This window comes from Calidris pugnax, unplaced genomic scaffold (genome assembly GCF_001431845.1).
Source record: "Calidris pugnax isolate Ruff unplaced genomic scaffold, ASM143184v1 scaffold81, whole genome shotgun sequence".
Taxonomy (NCBI): domain Eukaryota; kingdom Metazoa; phylum Chordata; class Aves; order Charadriiformes; family Scolopacidae; genus Calidris; species Calidris pugnax.
Genome location: NW_015090880.1, coordinates 3,137,382 through 3,156,629, shown reverse-complemented (window position 1 = coordinate 3,156,629; position 19,248 = coordinate 3,137,382). Strand labels below are relative to the sequence as shown.

At 40.3% G+C, this 19,248-nt stretch overlaps 1 protein-coding gene across 1 annotated transcript in view; it reads left to right on the top strand.

Annotated features, from left to right (window-relative positions):
• The window catches only part of CNTN6 (contactin 6), a 156,579-nt gene that overhangs the window by 88,645 nt on the left and 48,686 nt on the right, over positions 1-19,248 (top strand). Inside the window, exons 5-7 of the mRNA XM_014946604.1 lie at positions 2,168-2,263; positions 10,589-10,792; positions 12,238-12,340. Of these exons, the coding sequence (XP_014802090.1) occupies positions 2,168-2,263; positions 10,589-10,792; positions 12,238-12,340 (403 nt within the window). The remainder of the gene's footprint in view (positions 1-2,167; positions 2,264-10,588; positions 10,793-12,237; positions 12,341-19,248) is intronic.

Genomic DNA, 19,248 nt, shown 5'->3' with positions numbered 1-19,248 from the left:
CCTTCCCCGCCGGCGTCAACCCCCTTTTTCCCCCCCCCCCCCCTTTCTTGGGTGTCTCATAACAAGTGAAATTTTGTTCTCAGCAAAAAAATAAGCCTGATTTACCATAGCAGAAAGCATTGGAAACCAGTAATTAGACTACATACATTTTCCATACTACCTGAGAGTTCTGGGGTTTTCTTTTATTGTAGAAACTGCACAATCTGCCCTGTATTAGTAGCTCAAGAAAAGTGATAGGAGAGGGTTATGTGACTATTTTTGTGCCCGAATCGTAAAATATCTGAATGTTTTGCACCTTGCCAATGTTTTTGCCATTTAATATAATAAATAGGAAAATTTGAGGTAGGTGTTTTTTTTTTTTCCCCCATACAAAGCTGGGCCCTTTTCCCAGAGCACAGAGCCTCAGGGCAGCCAACCCAAGCAAATTTCCACCTACTGTCTTGACAGTTGACCCAGGGGCCGCTTTTCCACACAAATATTTTGTGCTGGCCTTTTCCTTCTCAGAAAACACTTAACCCACGTGAAAGAAGAGAAAGAGGAGAAAGCGCATAGATTTTTACAGACTCAATTTTCAGATCAGGTAAATAAATAAATCCACACATTTGGTGACTGGGCCAGTAAATACCTTCTGAGCATGAATCGAAATTCACGGTCCTATTACATCCATCCACTGTTTTCTTTTCCAATTAGTATTACAGGATGGAATAGAACTAAGTGATTTTTTTTCCTGGAGGTTTGGCCTTTCTCATCTCTTTTTTTTTGTCCCTCAGGACTACCCAGACTGCAAGGCAGAGATCTAGCCAGCAGGCAATTAAAAGAACATCAGAGTTTAAAACACTTTCCCAGTGTATTGACAGGTACCATCTATTGTGGCTGTGACAGCGCGAGGAGGTGCTACAGCTGCCTAATTCAATTCAGGCACCTCTGAGTAGACAATGTCTTCATAGGAGACCAATATACAGGAGATGAAGAGGAGGAAGAGAAAAATTAACTGTGTAAAGTTCAACTAAGGGGGAGAAAATTGATATATTGACATAAATAGCTGAGCCTGTAGAGGTAGTAATCATTATTGCTTCGACCAACGAGAACTGTTTCTCTCTATTGAACTCTGGATCAGGTCGTTGTTCAGCTGATGAAAAATGGAACAATAGTTTGAAACCAGAATCTGCAGCAAGGTAAATAGAATAAGCTGAAGGCAAGCAGTATACGACACTAAGGAATAAAGATTTTTAGGGGGAAGCTGATAGTGTTTATTATATTAAAGCACATTTTTAATGTATTTCAAGCAATCATTTCCCAAAGTACTCTGACAAAAGTAGTATGTCTTCTCATTGGAATGAGAACTGAATCAAAAAGTAAATAATCAGTTTTTAAAGTACATCTATTGTGTCGGGTTTTCTAACTGAATTATTATTTAAAGGGAATAAGATTGATAAAAATACTTTCACATCTGAGTGAAATGCAAGAAAGCTGAAGAGATGGAGTGTGATCTTAAAAAATATAATGAATAACTATAAAATTCACCTATGGGAGATAGGCATGGTCATGTTTACACAGGAGATTTCCCCAAACCATCATGATTCCCTACTGATAGTATCTTCTTTCTTTTTTTTAAAACCAGAGCTAACATTTTTTGAGTCAAAATATATCTACTTACCGCAGCCAGCTCTAGGACAGAACAGACTCATTAAGAATACAACATACTTTTATCATCATATAAACACCCATTCTGTAGGAGTCCTGATGATATTTAGTTATCATTTTTATACATAGAAGAGCACACCTGGTTTTTATTTCCATAAAAAAGGAAACAATACAAAATGCTTTTTTCCTACTCATGTAGATTAAGAGTCTAATAAGTTCCAAAAGACAATGCTAGAAAAAGTGATGGAATTATATACTTGCTTTGCAATTAGGAATTGTAAATGCAAACTCACAGGGTTAAAGTGTAACTGCTTTAAAAATAAGTATCGTGATTGCCAAAGGACTAGATACTGGCTTGGACAAGCTATTTTTCCATACAAGGTGGCAACTCACATACTGAGATTATTTTATGCTATTGGATACAGGAATACGTTCCTGAGTTACATAAACTGTGCATAGGTTGGGGTGCAGGTAGAAATCTGATAACTAATAACTGGCTCTTGTTTTCTCCTTCCCTCTCAAGATCTTGAAAATTTTGAAACAAAACCAAGAAGCACAGTGTCAGTCAGAGAAGGACAAGGAGTGGTTCTGCTCTGTGGTCCTCCACCACATCACGGAGGTACGATGAACAGCCCTACCTTGGGTGTCAGTTCCCTGCTGATGAGCATTGGAATTTGTGTATGAAGTGTATGGTTTTACAAAAAAATCTGGATTTGTTTGGATTTGGGTGATGAGACACTGGCAGGACATGGGGGTTCGCACTTCTTAAGGGGCCCTAGTTTATTTTTCTGTGGTCACTTGAGGGACTAGAACACATCATTGCTCTGTGGGTATGACACAAGCAAAGAAAGCATGGAGGACTAAAAGCCATCTCCTGACATGACTGGTTATCTCAGCCCCTTCACCTATATGGAATGGAAGAAGAGCAACCAACAGCAATTCTTTATACATGAAAATCACTCCAGGTCTGAGTGCCTTTTGGTGCTTGCTGTTTCAGTGCTATAATTTGAATCCTGCATTCTACATAGTAGATTTGTCATGAAAAATTTGTCTTGTCTTCTTGAATACCTGATTCTCTCCTTCCTGAGAATCATAGAAAAATTCTATTGGAAGGGACATTTGGAGAGGTAAACTCTCTGATGAAAGGAGGTTGATTAGATCAGGTTGCTTGAAAATTTTCAGTGCTTCAGGTAAAGAATGAAAAGGATTTTTCTGGGGAATTAATTCGGGAATTTCATGTATCTGTTGCCATTACCTACTGCTGCTGCTTCACCATAAGGCTGTTTTTGAGGTAGTTAAGGTAAAGTCCAGGTGACAAGCAATCAATAGTAATACAAAAGTAATACAGTTAGCATAATGTTTCAGACTTTTCATCTAAGACAACCCTCACCATGAAGCACATTTTTCCTTATCCTCCTTTTAATAGATGCATTACCACCTCCAACATCAGCATTTACAGGGCAGTACAAAGGCTTGAACATGGATGTACACAGCTGCTGTCATTTTTCCTTAACACTTTTTGTACCTACCAGAAGTAAGAAGCTCTTGAGTGATGTTTTGATATTTATTTTTTTCTCCCCCACATAGACTCTTGCAAGTTTTGAGCCATATACATTCACAAATCTCCTCCAGGGCTGTTAGAACCCAGATCAAAACTGCTTCAGATCTTTTGAAGTCTGGAGTAAGAGCCATGGTTTCCTGACATAACTAGCTGAAGGTGATTGGAAATTTCACCCTGGAAAAGGAAATTTTTATTAAAAAAGAGATATATTAATAGTAGAGTTACCAAATTTTCTTGTGCTGGACTGAAAGAACCAGCAGTTTTTAGATGACTCAAGCTCTGCTTTCAGCAGGAGTGACCCCATATCCACAGGCTCGGCAGTTTTCTGAGTGCTGGCATCAAGCACATCAGAAACATCCTGCTCTCAGCAACATCTCCTCAATTCTTCTTACAGAAACAGAGTTATAAGACAAATTCCCATGAGAAGGTAAATAGTGATCTATAAAGGGGATGCAGTATATCAGAGATGGAGAGAAACCCATCAATCAATTTAAAGCCCGCAAGTCTTGAACAGAGAGGAAATGTCAGTTCACTTAGTGTTTACAGCCATATGAAAGAAGTATATAATCAAGGAAATGAAGTGAAACCTGGTCCTTAAGGGCAGAAAATGCTTGAAAGAGCTCCTGAAATGTATCAATGGGACAGACAGAAAGACAACACATCCATCCTTGAGTCAGTAAGCTATATATTTTCCTCTTGCTGTAGAGTAAAATTATGATATGACAAATAGGAATGAGCAGAAGAAGAGATTCAGAGCAAATAAATAGTTAACAAGTGAGTTCACCCCAGATTAATTGAACTGAGAAAATGGTATCCATGAACAAAGCCTTTGCCACAGCATTTCTTAAGCTGGAGATGTGAGCTGTTGACCAATAGGCCTGAAAAACACATTATCCAAAATAACAAATATCTAGAGACCAGAAGCTGCATTCTTTTCTCATCCATAAACACTGTATTTGTGATCCAAAAATTACATACCGTAGGGATGATGTACATGGTGTGAGCCATGATAAGTTCTATACTATCTCAGGATGCTTAGGAGGTTGTTTTATTGAAAAGGATCATATGCTTAGTTCTGTCTGCCTCTGACTCCCAATGCCTACCAGAAAAAGGATTATTAGCATCACACACAGCTTCTATTCCAAGTGTTCTGCACAGCACTTTAAATGTGACAGGAATTACTTCAATGTTGAGGAGTTTGGAAGATACACCATACTAGCAGGAAAAGAGTTGCTTTTCCTTTAATATCATGAGTATGGCAAGACAAGCTGTATAATGTGCTCTGTACACAAGGAAACAAAATTGTTCTTAGAATTTCCTGTGCAGCTGAGTAGATACAGCCTATGCCCAATGCAAACCTTCTGCCAGTCTGAGCATCTACAAGGAAACTGAGGTTAAATGTTTGGGTAGAAAACACTGACCAGGCTCTTTGAAAAGAGGTTATCCATATCATTGAGAAGACACCCAAGAGAGCTGGACCACATGGGTACAGCCCTCCATGCAGTCCTTCCTGTAGACCAGCTGCAGCTTTCCATGGAATGAGCTATTTCACAGACCTGGTCCTACCCATACATCACACAGAGAGAAGAGGGGGACAGTCCTGGTGGTTACTGGTTCCTTTTCCTTTGGCTTGAAGGAAAACTGAACCCCCCTGTACAGTAGTTACTCAAAACAGCTATCTTTAATACATTTATTTTGAAATAGGATGGTCCAGCTAAAGCCTTCTGCATTCCTGCTAACCTAGAAAGTTTGTATTTGATTCTTCTAGCAATAGAAGAGACAAACTAAGTAAGCAAAGATCTTTTATTATTTGAAGTTTCTTCCCATATAAGTAGAAATAGGTAGATAGATTGAGAGCTCAAGAAATACTTCTTCCACTTATGTTATCTAGAGAAACAGTTCACTTCTCCTTCTACCTCTCACTACAGAGACCAACATGTTGCCAGACTTGCCTAACCCTATACCACAAACAGTCTGAAGTTGAGGTCTCTACTACATTCACAGGACAGCAAGGTCTGCAGTTATCATTTGATCACTCAGTGGTTCGTCATATGTTGGAAATACTTTTTGGCATTCAAGGTACTCAAAATATTTAAAGCTTAAATAACCCAAACTTAGTTTTCTGACAAGATTAGCTATGCCACTGCCTGCTTTGCATACATACTTCTTCACTAAGGGAAGTGAAATAGCTCATTTTTCCTCTATAGCTCATTTTCCCTCTATAAACAAGAATAGGTTATCTCACTATAATAAGGCATGAACAATGAATTAGGCAGCTAAGCAATAAGAAGCAAGAAAAAAGTTCAGAAGGGCTGCTCTAACACCTTCGGACCTTAAGCTCTCAGAGAACAAAAGGCTTACAGAGTTGCTATTGAAGCTCTACTGAAGCATTTAACAACAAAAGAGAACCTACTCTACAATGCTATGAACAAATATTAACACTTTTAATAAAAAACAAGCCCAGGAAAGAAATAAAAAAAGGACTCACCTTTTAAAGGTGTAGCTTATGCCTTAAACCATATAAGATATTAAAAAATTGCAGTTAATAAACAAAAAAAGCCACAGCCCATAATTAGCTTTTGAAAGACAGAACAAAGCAGCCCCCTGCTACCTGACCCAGCCCAAACCCTTAATTTCCTCCTCCAGCCCCTCCTCACCTATTTATGCTCCAGCCTCAGCTGTTGTTATTTATGGGGCTCATTAACACACCTTATAAAATTCAGCGTGTGACTTTTCCCTGTTTGTTAGTGAGGCTCTGAGGTGCAGAGGTGAGGATGTGTAAGCTGTACATCTTTCTCTGGAAGGTGTCTTTTCTTTAGCTTAAGTTCTTTAGGTCAGCTGTTTGGTTTTTTTTCTCCCTGCATAATCAACCTATAGTACTTTGTATAGACCTAGCAAGTAGAGAAAAGCATGTAGGAAGGAGAAAGAAGTCTGAAGAAGCTTTCATTTTGTAGCTATATATGAGCTTGACCCTTCTATGATTAAGAAGCTGCTGCCTAAATGGTAACACTTGACACAAAGCTGTGGGGTGGACTGTTATTCATTTATTTTCTTAAAAGTGCAGCCTGATGTAAGGCCTGTTTCCTTCACGCTGGCTCCCTGCAGAGCTTTAAGGAAGCTGCTAATCTCATTAGGAGCAGCAGGATCACTGCTGCATTTGCATTTAGTTGTGTGTAAGGGCTGCTGGGGTTTGAAGCTGGGATCCTGAGTCTGGAGGCTTTGCTCTGTACTAACACTGCTATACCAAGGCTGCAAAGAAAAAAGCAACCAGAAAATGCTCTTAAGGATAGTGGGAGCCCTTTGGACCTGCTTAGTGGGGGAATATGCCAACTCCTCAGCCAGCAGAAGGATGGGGAAGGAGATGGACAGGAAAGCAGGAGATGGGGAAACCATGGAGAGGATGAGCTGAGCAGCACTGCCTTATGCAAAAGGGTCTTTGCCTTCTGCCTCAGATTGGTTCTGCATTTTATATTGAATAGACACTTGATAAAATACATCATCTTAAAGTGATGAAGTGTTATCTCCCGTTATAAAGCTGAGTGCCTTAGACCTGGGTTTAGAGTCCCTTTCTGCTCCTATTTCTCAACACTCCTATGAATCTTTAATCCTTTCCTGCCAGCTCTGGTGGGAAGGAGAGTCTCTTCCCCGAGCCCAGCCTGTAGCTGTTCTCCTGCAGAATGAGCAACATTGATTTGAATTTGCTGGGGGTGAGGAAAGCACTGAAATGTTATATTCCCTGGACTAGTGTATCAGGAGTGATTATCAGCTGCTCTTCTTTCCCAGGTCTGAAAGAAAAGGCTCCCAGCTGAGGGGTAGGTGATGCTCTCCTGCCTGGCCAGTCTCTAGGCTTGGCTGGGAGGTGAGGTGGAGTTCACTTACTTTTGGGGGGCTCTGGGGTAGTGAAGGGTGAGTGACACCTCATAGGCACCTGCCTTGGATTGCAAAGACTTGTGTAAGAGCTTTTATTATAAAGCACTTGCACAGTGGTCTCTGAAAGTCAATAATTCTGAGACTGTCACAGGTATGTTGAAGTGTGATCCCAGCCACTATCAGTTTCCGAAATCCCATGGTTAAATGGAAAACAAACTAGTAAACTAAAAAAATAATTGTAACTTTATATATTCTTCCATAAAACAGCTGGCAGCAGCGATTTTCAAGTACATTTTAGCTAGACTTTATTAGCAGGGTGCTATCTTTTTATAATTTTCCTTCTATGCCTCTACTACCTTCTGTTCAGTATTGCCTTCACCAGACTCTTCCCAGCTCCTGATTTACTCATGCAAATGAATGTAACCCTAAAAGCGATGGCCATGGGCCTTTTACTGCTTTCTCTTTGCTCATTCGATGGGTCTGCTCCACATCTATTTATTCAAAGTGACCCAAAATGGAAATGTTTAAGTAATAGTAGCTTTTTTTTATGACACGGAATTACATTTTCTAGCCTATTACATCTGTTGACGTTGTCAGTTACCTTGCTAAGAAAAGATTTTGTGTAAGGGGGTAGGCTGCTGGTGTTAAGCCTTAGGAGACAAAAAAGTTTGAGCTCCAAAGTTTGGTTCCTTTCTCTTGAGACTTCATCCAACTCCCATTGAAGTCAATTAAAATTAGGGTTTCTACAGAGTTTAGTGGAGCTGAGTTAGGCTCTAGGCAAGTATGGCCTGCGGATTGGTGATGATGAACCCGCAGTTAGAAGAACAGTAGTATTTATATCCCTCATGTTGGGGGTGTGGGGAGGATTTAAATATGAAAAGGAAGGGCCTGCACTTGTTCCCAGTTAGTGGGGAAAATTCATCAATAGACCCCCAAGGCAGTGGTGGAGTACAGACAGGGAGAGAGTAACAAACTTCAGAAGATAAAGTCAACTGGAACCTCCTGAGAACTGAAATTAGGACAGACAAAGACTGGCTCTCTTTTTACTGATTAATTAATTCAAAAATTGACCTCGTGAAGAATTTCTGTGTAGCATAACGTTGATTTTAACAGAATTTTATTAGGATTAGTATACTCTGTCCTACACAGAAAATTTAGTTACGTCCCCAGGTCCCAGAGTAGGACTCTGTTTTTTGATTGCGTGGCATAAGATGGTTTGAAGGTCCTTCACAGGCATCCAGTCTTGGCAGGTATCGTGGTGCAACCACCATGGGTAACCCCTGGGGGAGTGGGTCAGAGCTTTTTTCAGCACTGTAATTACCAGCACCAGAACTGGACTTTGGAACCTCCAAATTTATTTTTTCCTATTTATCTTGTTTTTCAAGCTACTTCCAGTTTCTCATTAGATGCACTAACCTTTCATGACAGTCTGTGCCTTCAGCTATCGCTGGTTCAGCCTCTCTGAGCAGTTTTATTGCACGTAGGCCCAAACGTGCCTTTGTGTAGGTCTGTGTGAGGAGGAGAGCAAGGAGTCCAGCTGTCACAAAAGGGACATCAGGACACCAGCCCCCAGGTTTTCTTGTGAAATCTGAGGAGATTGCAGATCCAAAGTATTTCTTCCACAGAAATCCCAAGTTTCTATCATACTGTTTCATTGAAGGTGGATTAAAGTATTTACCCTGCAGATCTTCAGCCTTTTCATTACAGTCCCAAACTTGCAGGTTAGAAAACCTCAAAGAATGAGTTGAAGCCAGAGTTTTCCCCACATGAGTCACTTTGGTCTGTTTGTCCAGCCAGGCTATAGTCATGAATCTTTGTGCCTGAGACAGAAACAAGGTCTCTATATAGTGTCTCTGAAAAACATAGCCAGTCATGGCTACATCATTTATATCTGGCTATAGGCTGATCCTCTGCATGGAAAACCCACCCATCCCCTGATTTTCTTCTGTAAATAGATGCTTTAACCAGGTACCTAAAAGCACACAGGCTTGCAAATGTGAAAACATGGTGCTTTTACCTTGTGTGTGTTCACCCTGTGCGTACACACACGTGCTGGATTGCACTATTTCAGGAATTGGTGCATCTTCTGGGTTTGCTTTACACCAGAAAAACACGTTTAGTGTTAAGCTGTAGTAAAACAGAGCCTATTGCAGGATTTAGCCAAGTATAGAAAGTGTCACTGATTGCTCCCCGGAGATGCATCATTTCTAATGAGAGTCCTAAAATGTTAGAAGATGATAACATAAAACTTCACAAAACTACTGGAGTTTGCAGACTTATTACCATACTGTACCCGGGCTGGAACTGAGGGCGGGAAGGAAACGTAAATAATCTTTTTCAAATGGGATTGTTGATGGGGGAAATGTGTAAAAATGAAGCTGTTGGCAGAACACTGTTAGCTTATGAATTATACATTTAATTAAGGAAAGCTAAACTGGTAGGTTTTGAAACTTCTGATTTACTGTGTCTTATTAAAGACAGGATTTCAGTCCCGCTCCCGCTGTTGGGAGCTGACAGTGCCGCAGAGCAGGCACAGCAGGGGGCTGGCAGGACACCTCGGGTGGCTAAAAAAGGCCAAAAAAGCTCTTCCATAAAGCAGGGTCCCTGGCTGGTAAGCTCAGATGGAGACCTGCACTTCCAGGGAGGGCCCGCCAAATTAATTTTAAGTTTGCAAGGCTATAGACATACATTATGAAGGTATGCCTTGATAAACGCTGTATGGGAAAAGATGTCAGAAAAAGGTTAGGAAGTCAGACTAGGACAAGGAACATGGAGCAAATGTAAGTATGGAAGATAAGCAGAAGGGCCAAATGTGCAATTAAATAATCTCCAAAATATTTGCATGCAGCTGAGCTCCCCCTTTATGAGAGTCTCATGATAAAGTTCCACATTACCAGTTTCATTTTTTCCATATTCAGAGTGAAGAAGTGACCAAATGCTGGTCAGAACCTATGAGTAAAGCAGTATTTAATATTAATGAAATATGTTCACCCCAAAAGTAAGAACTCCTGCCTGTTTGCAGGAGTTTGGGAAAAAAAAAAAGTCAAATAACTATCTTTCCATGGCTTATTGCGAATTTCTCATTTGTTTCTAGTGGAGACAAATGAAAGATGAGGAAACTAGTTTACCCATGGCTGGGAGCAGAAGGAGAAAGGAGCTGCAACACTGACCAGCAATTTGTTCTTTGGATGTTCAGAGGGAAAGTGGTATAAATAGAAATTATTTACTAAAACAGCTTTCTCATGGCACCGCAGCGCTGCCATTCCTCCTTAAAAAGAGGCTAAGCAGGAAAATCAAAAGTAGCAGGGGACAAAAACTTTGGTGACCTTCTGAAGTGCCTTGAAATTAGTTTAAAACTAAAGCAACGCTTACCTTGCCTTTGCTAATTTGTGCCTCCCCCGTGGTTTGCCCTGTAGCTGACTCGTTCTTTGAACTGGCAACACTGCGCTTAAACGTTAACGGGAGGCAGATCACACGGGAGAGGATGCCTGATGCGTGTCTGGTGTTTTCCAGGCTTGTCCTACTCCTGGATCTTCAACAATCACACCTTGTATGTTCAGGAAGATGATCGCCGCTTTGTTTCACAAGAAACTGGAAATCTGTACATTGCCAAAGTAGAGCCGTGGGATGTGGGTAATTACACCTGCGCTGTAACGAACCCTGAAGCGGAGCAAAGCGCGCGGGGGCCCCCCACTCCTCTCACCCTCCGCAGCGACGGTAGGTTACCTGGGCCAAAAAAACATCCTAACTGGTCCATTTCCACTTACTGGGAATTGATGCTGCTGTACATCCTCTTGGAGGTAAAAGGCTCCCAGTAAAACGCTGCGTGGCGTGACGTGATCCCATTTTCTGCCGGATTGAAGTGAGATTTGAACTGTCAGGACAGGGATGATGAGACAAATGTATGCAAAGGAAGCAGCACTCAATATCATTGACAAATAGCAAGGGGATGTCAAATGGTACGTTGATGTTTTTCATCGGAGGGATGCCTGTGTTGAGGTTTAAATCCCTCAAAACTTTAAATTTATAATCTGGGTATAGCTCAAATATCAAATCTAGAAAGCTGTTTCAAAGTGACTCGCTGAGGTGAGAAACTCACCCGCACATGTACAAATATCTTTGTGGCAACGCTTCTAATTAAATGTTCACAGTGAGAAATATATACCCGGGAAAGCTTTACACAAAGTTTGCTTTGTAAGTTTGCTCACCTAAATTTCAATATACCTGTGCTGTTTGCAAAGCAGTAACAAAAGTCTGTGTAGAGTTATGTTTCTAGGATAAATAAGACTCAACTGTGTATTATAGAATAATACTTCCACCAGGAGACTCTGCTGCTTTATAACCTATTCAATCAGATCACCCGAAACAAAGTTATAGTTTCACGGCTCAAAAGTTAATAATTTGGTACAAACTGTGAGTGTAAATGCTAAAGATCTTTTCTGACTATTTTATTCCTTTTGATGACACTGCTTTATTCCTCTTCTCAGACTCATTCTGTCAGTCTGTTTATCTTCTCCCATTTGTTTTGGTGGCCTCTGGATCAGGTTCTAAACAAGCAGCCTCTAAGTAATGGTGCAAATTGTATGTGTAATGTTAGCCAGATCCCTGTTAAATATAAAATAAGAATCAGTTCATTTTCAGTGTGGGATCTGCCCTAAATTGATAATGGATTATCTGAGGTTTATCAGGTGTTTGATGAGATCTTCAAATGTGATGATTACACCAAATTACATCAGCTGTGCGAAAGCCTGGAGCTCACATTTGGATGTTTTAAAGAAGTTTTGTGTTTTACAAGTGTTTTGGACACAGAATTCCACGATTCTCTCTTGCAGCTGGAATCTGTCAAGTGTCCTGAGAAGTAGCAACTCAGTGAAGTGACCGATGTTAAAGGCATCACTTGTTAATGCCTCTGCACAAGAGAAGTGAACCCTAAATTATCTCTAAAACCTTAATGCACAAGCGTAACATACTTCTACGTATAGAACTTGTGTACTTCATGCTCTTAAATGCATCGAATGTACAGGTTTCACAAAATCTTTCAGCTCAGGCTGAGCCTGCTCCACAGACATCAGGCGTTGGTTGCCACAGGTGGAAGGTGAGGCTCTGACATGACTGATGCCATCCTTTCTTTTACACTGGAATTCTGTTTTGATGTTCAACAGGTGTGATGGGGGAGTACGAACCAAAAATCGAAGTACGTTTTCCAGAAACAACATACGCAGCGAAGGGCTCGTCTGTTAAACTGGAGTGCTTTGCCCTTGGAAAGTAAGATCTTTTTTGTCTTTTATTAAAATGTGGGTTCTAATGCTGTTCTACAGTGAGAAACGATGGTTCTTTCTCATTTGCACAGTAGAATTTTTTTGCTCAGAATGTGAATTTGTAAAACTTACCTTTTTTTCAACCTTATCTTGGTTTGATTGTTTCCATGTAATGTGTTCCAAGGAAATGAGGAAGAAAGCTACACCAGAACTGAAGTTCATTTGGTTGTAGTTTGAAGTGAGGGAGGGAAAACCAGAATAAAAACTATATTCCTTGAGAGTAGTTTTAATTCTGGGATGAGACCTGGCTCCAGGTTACAGCATTTGGTGTGACTGCACATTCACATCCAATCTGCATCAAAACAGGAGTGTGTTTCTGTGTTGCCATCATGAAGAATGAAAGTAGGGGAAAGAAGCTGTGGTTAAAGAGCACATGGACTGTCTAGAATGGACCAAAGAGATTCCAAAGCAATGCTGAGGAGCCCTGGGAAGCCCTAGCACTAGTCCTTCCTGCTCAAATCTATAATTCTATTAAGCTTGTGGTAGCCTATATTTTTCTGACGTTACTGACACTGTTGTATTCAAACAGCAAGGGGTGCTCTGCATTCAAAGAGCAGATGCTTATCTGAATAAATGTAACCAGCCTACGAAAACTAGTCTTTCCAACGAGCATCCATTTTCCCTGGAAAAGCTAAAATAACCTAGATTGTTGACCTCTATTTAGTTTAAGTTCACTTTGACAATCTGTTTTAAGGCTCTAAGCTTTTAAAGTGTTTAGAGCTTTCCCAGAGGTTAAAAGCCTGACTTGCAGACAGCACAAATTAATCAAATGTTCCTCTGGAAGTAGAAAAATAAAGCAAATAAAAAGTTAATAAGACAGGAAATGGCCTTACCTTTCAGATGAGGGTTTTATATAAACTAATCTTAGGGCTAATTTTTGTTTAAGGATGAAGAATATTTCTGCAGAGGCATATTCAAAGGCATATGCATATTTTTTTTGGCCCAAAACAAATACCAAACAGGAACACTCCTGCTAAAGCTGATTTTTTCTTTCCAAATACTGTCAAGCTCCTTCTCTTTAAATACCTCCTTAATTGTGTGTGAGTCAGTGCAGGCTTTACATTTCAAGTTGTCATTTCATATTTCCATCTGTTGCACGGAAAGCATTTCACAATGATACGTTGACTACAGAAAAGCACTTCAAAAACAGAGTAAATGATACGTACAAAACAGTGCCTTCTTACTGAAGGGGCAAAGATGGGTCATGGTAATGTGGCACAGAGTTTTTGCCATTTTAAGAACATCTTAAGAAGGAAAAAAAAGGACTGAAAGGACATGCAGATAATGAAATCCCTCAGAGAACACGGTACCTTCTGTGCTGTGCTTGGAAAATGGGGTGGCTGAGAGGGTTAACGCAGCTTTAATATACATTTTCTTCTTCATAGATAGGGTTGCAGCTGAAACCAGTGCTGCCATGCTTCCCTGGAGTTACACTGTGTAAATACCAGTGATTTATGGGCAGAAATCCATCCTTCACAAATATTTTTTTATAATATCATACTGCTAATGTGTGTCTAGTCTAGTGCATGTGTTTGAGAGGTGCTGTTTGGGAGTAAAAGGCTTTTTCATGGTGTTGCTGGAGAATTTCTCCTCTCTGGGTGTTTTTTTTTCTGATAGATTAGATGTCTCATAGAGATCTGTACTGTTTTCAGTCTGCTTTTTTCTCTCTGAACAGAGACTCGAACCACACTTTCACTAACGTGTCAATCAGCGAAAAAGCTTTATTTCAGAGCTGGCATTTATATGTGAATAAAGCAAGAGAAACAGATTGCAGGTGAAATACTCTTAACTTAGTAGATAAGGCCAGATTTCTAAAGGTATGTAGGTGATTAGTGGTATTGTTAAAAGCTCGAAGTTTCTTACCTCCAGCTGTTTACAATTGTAGTTAGGCACATATAAATGCAGCAGTGTGGCCATCTGCACCTTTAGATACCTAAATTCCACTAAAACTCTAGCCCCTACTATTGTCTGTTTATGTTAAAATCAATTCAGCTCAACATTTGTTGGGCTATACCTCTGATCTGCCGCAAGCACTAACGGTTATTATCTCTCTTGGATTTCAGAACTGCTTTCCCATTATCCATAATTTTCTATATTCATACTGTTAGTCCAGCGGTTCAGACAATGCTGTCAGCCACTGCTGCCTCCGCGCTATGAATAACAGAAATCTTTCACATCTAAGGCAGATTATAGGCAACCTGCTGCGGTTTTGGTCTCCAAAAAGTCTTAAATGAAAGTACTTTTCGTGGTATTTAGAGAAATAGCATCTCTCTTCTATATGGAACAGCAAATCATACCTATTGGACCTTGCTCAAAAAGCACTTCCACATTTAAAACACAAGTACAAGAGGCCAGACTTGGGGCTGAGTTTTAAGATGCCTTCTTACATGGAGGAACTCAAAGCCACCTAAAAAGTACTCTTTCAGCCAGGCTGCAGGACACTCAGAGGTAGGAATATTCCACACAGCTCTGTTACAAAGCTCTCTTTTTGCTTTTTAATATGAAAACATCATGACTGACTCACAAATGGTCTTCTAGCTCAGTTATAAACTTGTTCTGAGGAAAAGAAATATAAGGGGGCCAAAGAGTTGATATTTCTTCCTGGGTTTGGAAGGATGGATCCCAGATGGACAAAAGTGCTTGGGCCAGCTCTTGACTCAGAATCTGATTTTATAGAGCAAAGTCTGTGAATAGGAGAGAAGATTTTTGGAAAGTAAATTAGTCCCTTACTGATGAAGATAAAGTTGGGCGAAAAGGAATGTGAGTAGCCTGCAACTATCTGATGATTGGCACGGGCAATCGAAACAGCCAAAAAAACCCCTGCACCTTATACTTAATTCTTTAAAAGAAGGAAAGCTGAAATATGAAATAGTAGCATGACTCTTTCAAATACTGCAGCCTGTGGCAATTTAACAGGAGAGATGAGGCTTTGTGTTCTGCACTAATATTCATTATGTTGACAGTGTTTAATACTATGCCAGTATTAAAAGTCATGTTTTGGATCAAGCTATATTAATCATGCCATACATTTAAATTATTGTTCACTATGTCTTTGAGGGGATTGAGGACCATGGAAGGAGTTATGTTCAGCTGAGTTACAGTGCTGCTTTCTCTAGATTTCTTCCAGAATAACTTTTTTTCTGCTGCACAAATAGGAATAGTTTCTGGAATGAAAATAAGCGAAGTAGTTTCCATGTCTGGTGCACACATCCATTAAACTGTGTCTGTGTTTTACATTTTTCTTCATTCTCTAATTGAAGATAGGGAAAGAATCTGTTGAGAGTCGCTGCAGATGGGCCATTGCCAGCTGAGGTTGTAAAGAGCGTATGTGAATGATATAAAACAGGATTTCTTTCAACCCAGAGTATTCATTTTTCATGGGAAGACCCCACATTCCTGTAAATGTATTCAGGGAAGGGTTTTTCTAGAGGCTGTTAGTGTAAATAGGTAATCACACAGCTACAAGGGGGTTCCAAACAACCATCTTTACTAAATTTGCATAAAAATACTGGGCTTCACTTCTTCGTTCAATGGCTATTCTAGTATAATCTCAAGGAGTTTATGTAGGAGGCTATAAAAAGATCAATTGAGGGATTCTAAATTCCAAAATCATATATATGAGAATGACTTCTGCCACCACGAGTGCAGTTTGCTATTTTTGGCCCACATTCCTGGTAGAGCTAATACCTTAAGATTTGTGCTTTAAGGGATGAGGAAGCAGCTCTGGAAGATCCTCTTTTACGTAGTTGAGTGGCTTGTGACCACAGGAGAAGGAGAAAAGATACCAGGTTTCAGAAAACTTTGCTGCTTTACTGTTTCCAAGTACTACATCAGGACGATTAGAAGCCTGAGTGCTTTAATTATTATGCCCCTTGGATCCTAATTCTCCCTTGTGCCGGCGGTTGATGCAGACACAACAGCAGCTTTCAAACTTCAGCTTTGTCTCATTTGTTTAACTAGGCATGGTCTTCATTACCAAAGCCGTAGATTTAATTTTATTGGGAAGTGCCCTCAGATGCACAGGACAAGAGATGAGGCACAGATGTGATGCATCGTCTGGCTGCTGAGTCTTTTGCTGCAAAAAGGTGGAACCTTCATCTTGGTGGGGGCTGTAATGCTGCAGACAAATTAATTCCGTGTTCAGTGTGACAAGACTTGTCACCAACCAAAAAATATTTTCCATCGTCTTTTCTTTCTGTGTTAGTAACTTATGGTTTTGTGATTCTGCCGCCTGTAGGGTAGAATATAAATTAAATTAGTACACCTAGATGCTCTGAAGGTTTCAAATAAACTGCAGATTTATGTACAAAGACACTCTCATATTTATGCACTGTTTTCTTATTTACTCAGGTGAAAGCAAGACTTTGTCTATGAAGTGTAATAAATTCAAAAAGTGTACTCGTTGTTTCTTTATAGATTCCAAAACTTTTTAGGCCCAAGGATTTATCTATTTTAATCTGGTTATTGGTAGTAACTAAATGAAAAAGAGGACCCACCAGTTGCAGGACCACCCCAAATCTGCATGGGGAGGTACAGGGCTGTGTAGCAATGTCAGATCCTGGCCTGCACCAGCATGTCATCATGCAACATAATACTACAAAAATTCACCAGGCTATATTTATTAAACTCGGTTTTGTATACAGTTACCTGTACCTAAAGGACAGTCTCAATCCTTAAAGCATTAGCTTTTAAAATAGATGATTTGGTACAAAAAGCAATTTCATTAAAGTAAGTTTTAAATTTATGTGGCCTGTAGTAATGGTTGCTGTTAAAAGATCTGGTTGTAAAAATGACAACTAACATCAGAAGTAGGTGTAACCAGCCAAAAAAATGCTGCCTTCTGCAAAATACAGTGAGTGAAGATGCTGGAAAGCCAATGATAACGAGATGTCAGCAAACTCAGTCAAGAAATGCAGATCTTCTCAAGCTGCTGTGATAATGAAGGTCCTGCCTATGGATGATGGCACTTGGTTGAGCTATGAATCTCCTGCCGTCTGCCCCTGTAACCCAGAGCTCAGGCTGATGAGGAGCTGCTGCCCTGACATCGAATTCCCTCCGCTGATAGAACTAGGACACTTGGTGAGAGACTCCCTGGCAGGAGAAAAAAGTGCTGTCAACTATATTGCAATTATGTGTTTTAACACGGCAGAGTTGATGAACCAAACTCTGAGAGTTTTCTGTCATCCTACGGTTAACATCGGAGGGAGCGCGTTTCAAACACCTTTGGCCAAAAATGAGGCGAGGTTGCCTTGGAACATCCCCAAGGATGTCATTAGAAGCGTGTGGTGTGGGTAAGGAAAACAGGACAGTGTCTTCAGCTCCAACCTTGGTAAACTTGACTTGACAAGTTGACAGAAGGGGCCTTTTTCCACCGAGCCCTGCCTCTGGCCTTGGTGTCAGCGCAGAGACTTGCCTTATTCATGACTAGTCAGTGCTAAGAGCAAACAAATGGCTAACAGAATAGGAAATATTTAGATGAAGCACCTTCAGGTAGCGGAGCATGAATGAATGCATCTAATTGTTTTTCTTCTCCCATATGGCTCTTAGTTTCCTTTAATCTCTTTGTTACCAAAAAAGACCCATAATCCAGCAGAGATGCCTTTAAAGTAAGTAGTTAAATGCTTCTGGCTTTCAATGCACTGCATGTTTCTGTTACACGGTAGCTCTTCACCCACTGTTTAATATGCAATAGCGTTTTAAAAGCCAGCCATGCTCTCATTCCTGTCGTCAACAGTCTGTATCAATCTACCACGAGGGCTGCAAAATCCCTCTGGCTGTTTCCCTGGCTGGAGCACAGCGATTGCAGGACAGACCTATTCTGTGCCAGAGCTGCGTTGCTTTTAAATCACTGAAAGTAACTTGGTCTATGGATATTCTGCATGAATAACGTCACGCGAGATTGGTGGGGGAGACAGCACCTTTTAAGAGACCAGCCCACTGCACTGGAGAAAAACAGACAAGCCCTTTTAAAGTCCCTAAGAAGGAATGATATTAAATAAGTTTGCATCTGAAACTTGGATTCTTCTGGCTTGGGGTGAACTTGCAAACATTGTAGCCACACAAACTCAAAATGCAGAAATCAGGCCTAAACTTACCAATGCTAAGAAATTAATCCATTCTCTGTTTGTGACTTGATTTCTTTGGTTAGTAAACAAGGATTTGAACCAGAAACCTAAATAATTTAAGGTGTGAGCAGTTACATCCTCTGCTAAAAAGGAAGAAATAGTTTGCAGGTCAGCACTGCAGGCCAAAGAGCTTGGGGACAAGGGCAACGTGCTCTTCTGATTTCCATGAAAGTGATGTTTTCAGATTCGGTGTCGTCTGTTTGTTGATGTTCCTTCCAATGGAAAAGAAGTCAGTATTTAGCCAAAGCCTCTGTAAAGAGCTGTTCAAGACATAACTGCTTGTCTGCTTAGAAAAAGCAGCTTACTTTAGTTTGCAGGAACAGAAAGCAACTGTGAAATCCGAGACTGTTAATATTTCAAAGTGTTTTGGTGACATAATAGATCATGGAAGTGTGAGGCCTGTATGGTTTGCGATATTACCAGAAACTCAAGAAGTATTTATAGCCACCTTCACGCTTGACTACTTTTTTTTTTTTATGTTATAGAATACGTTGATCCAAATATAAGTGAAAATGATAGAAAGGTATGAAAATATGAAACAAGAAATACTCTCTTTTGTCTCTCTCTCTTTTCAGCCTCAATGTCTCATACTTTCCACTTGCTCACTCAGCTGTCTCCCTGCCCTCCTCTACCCTGGCTGCCATTTTTTTTATACCTAGATTTATTGGTATTTTTAGGTCCTTTGAATTCTTGTCTGATATTTCCTGTTTTGAGGTGTGAAGATGCCTCT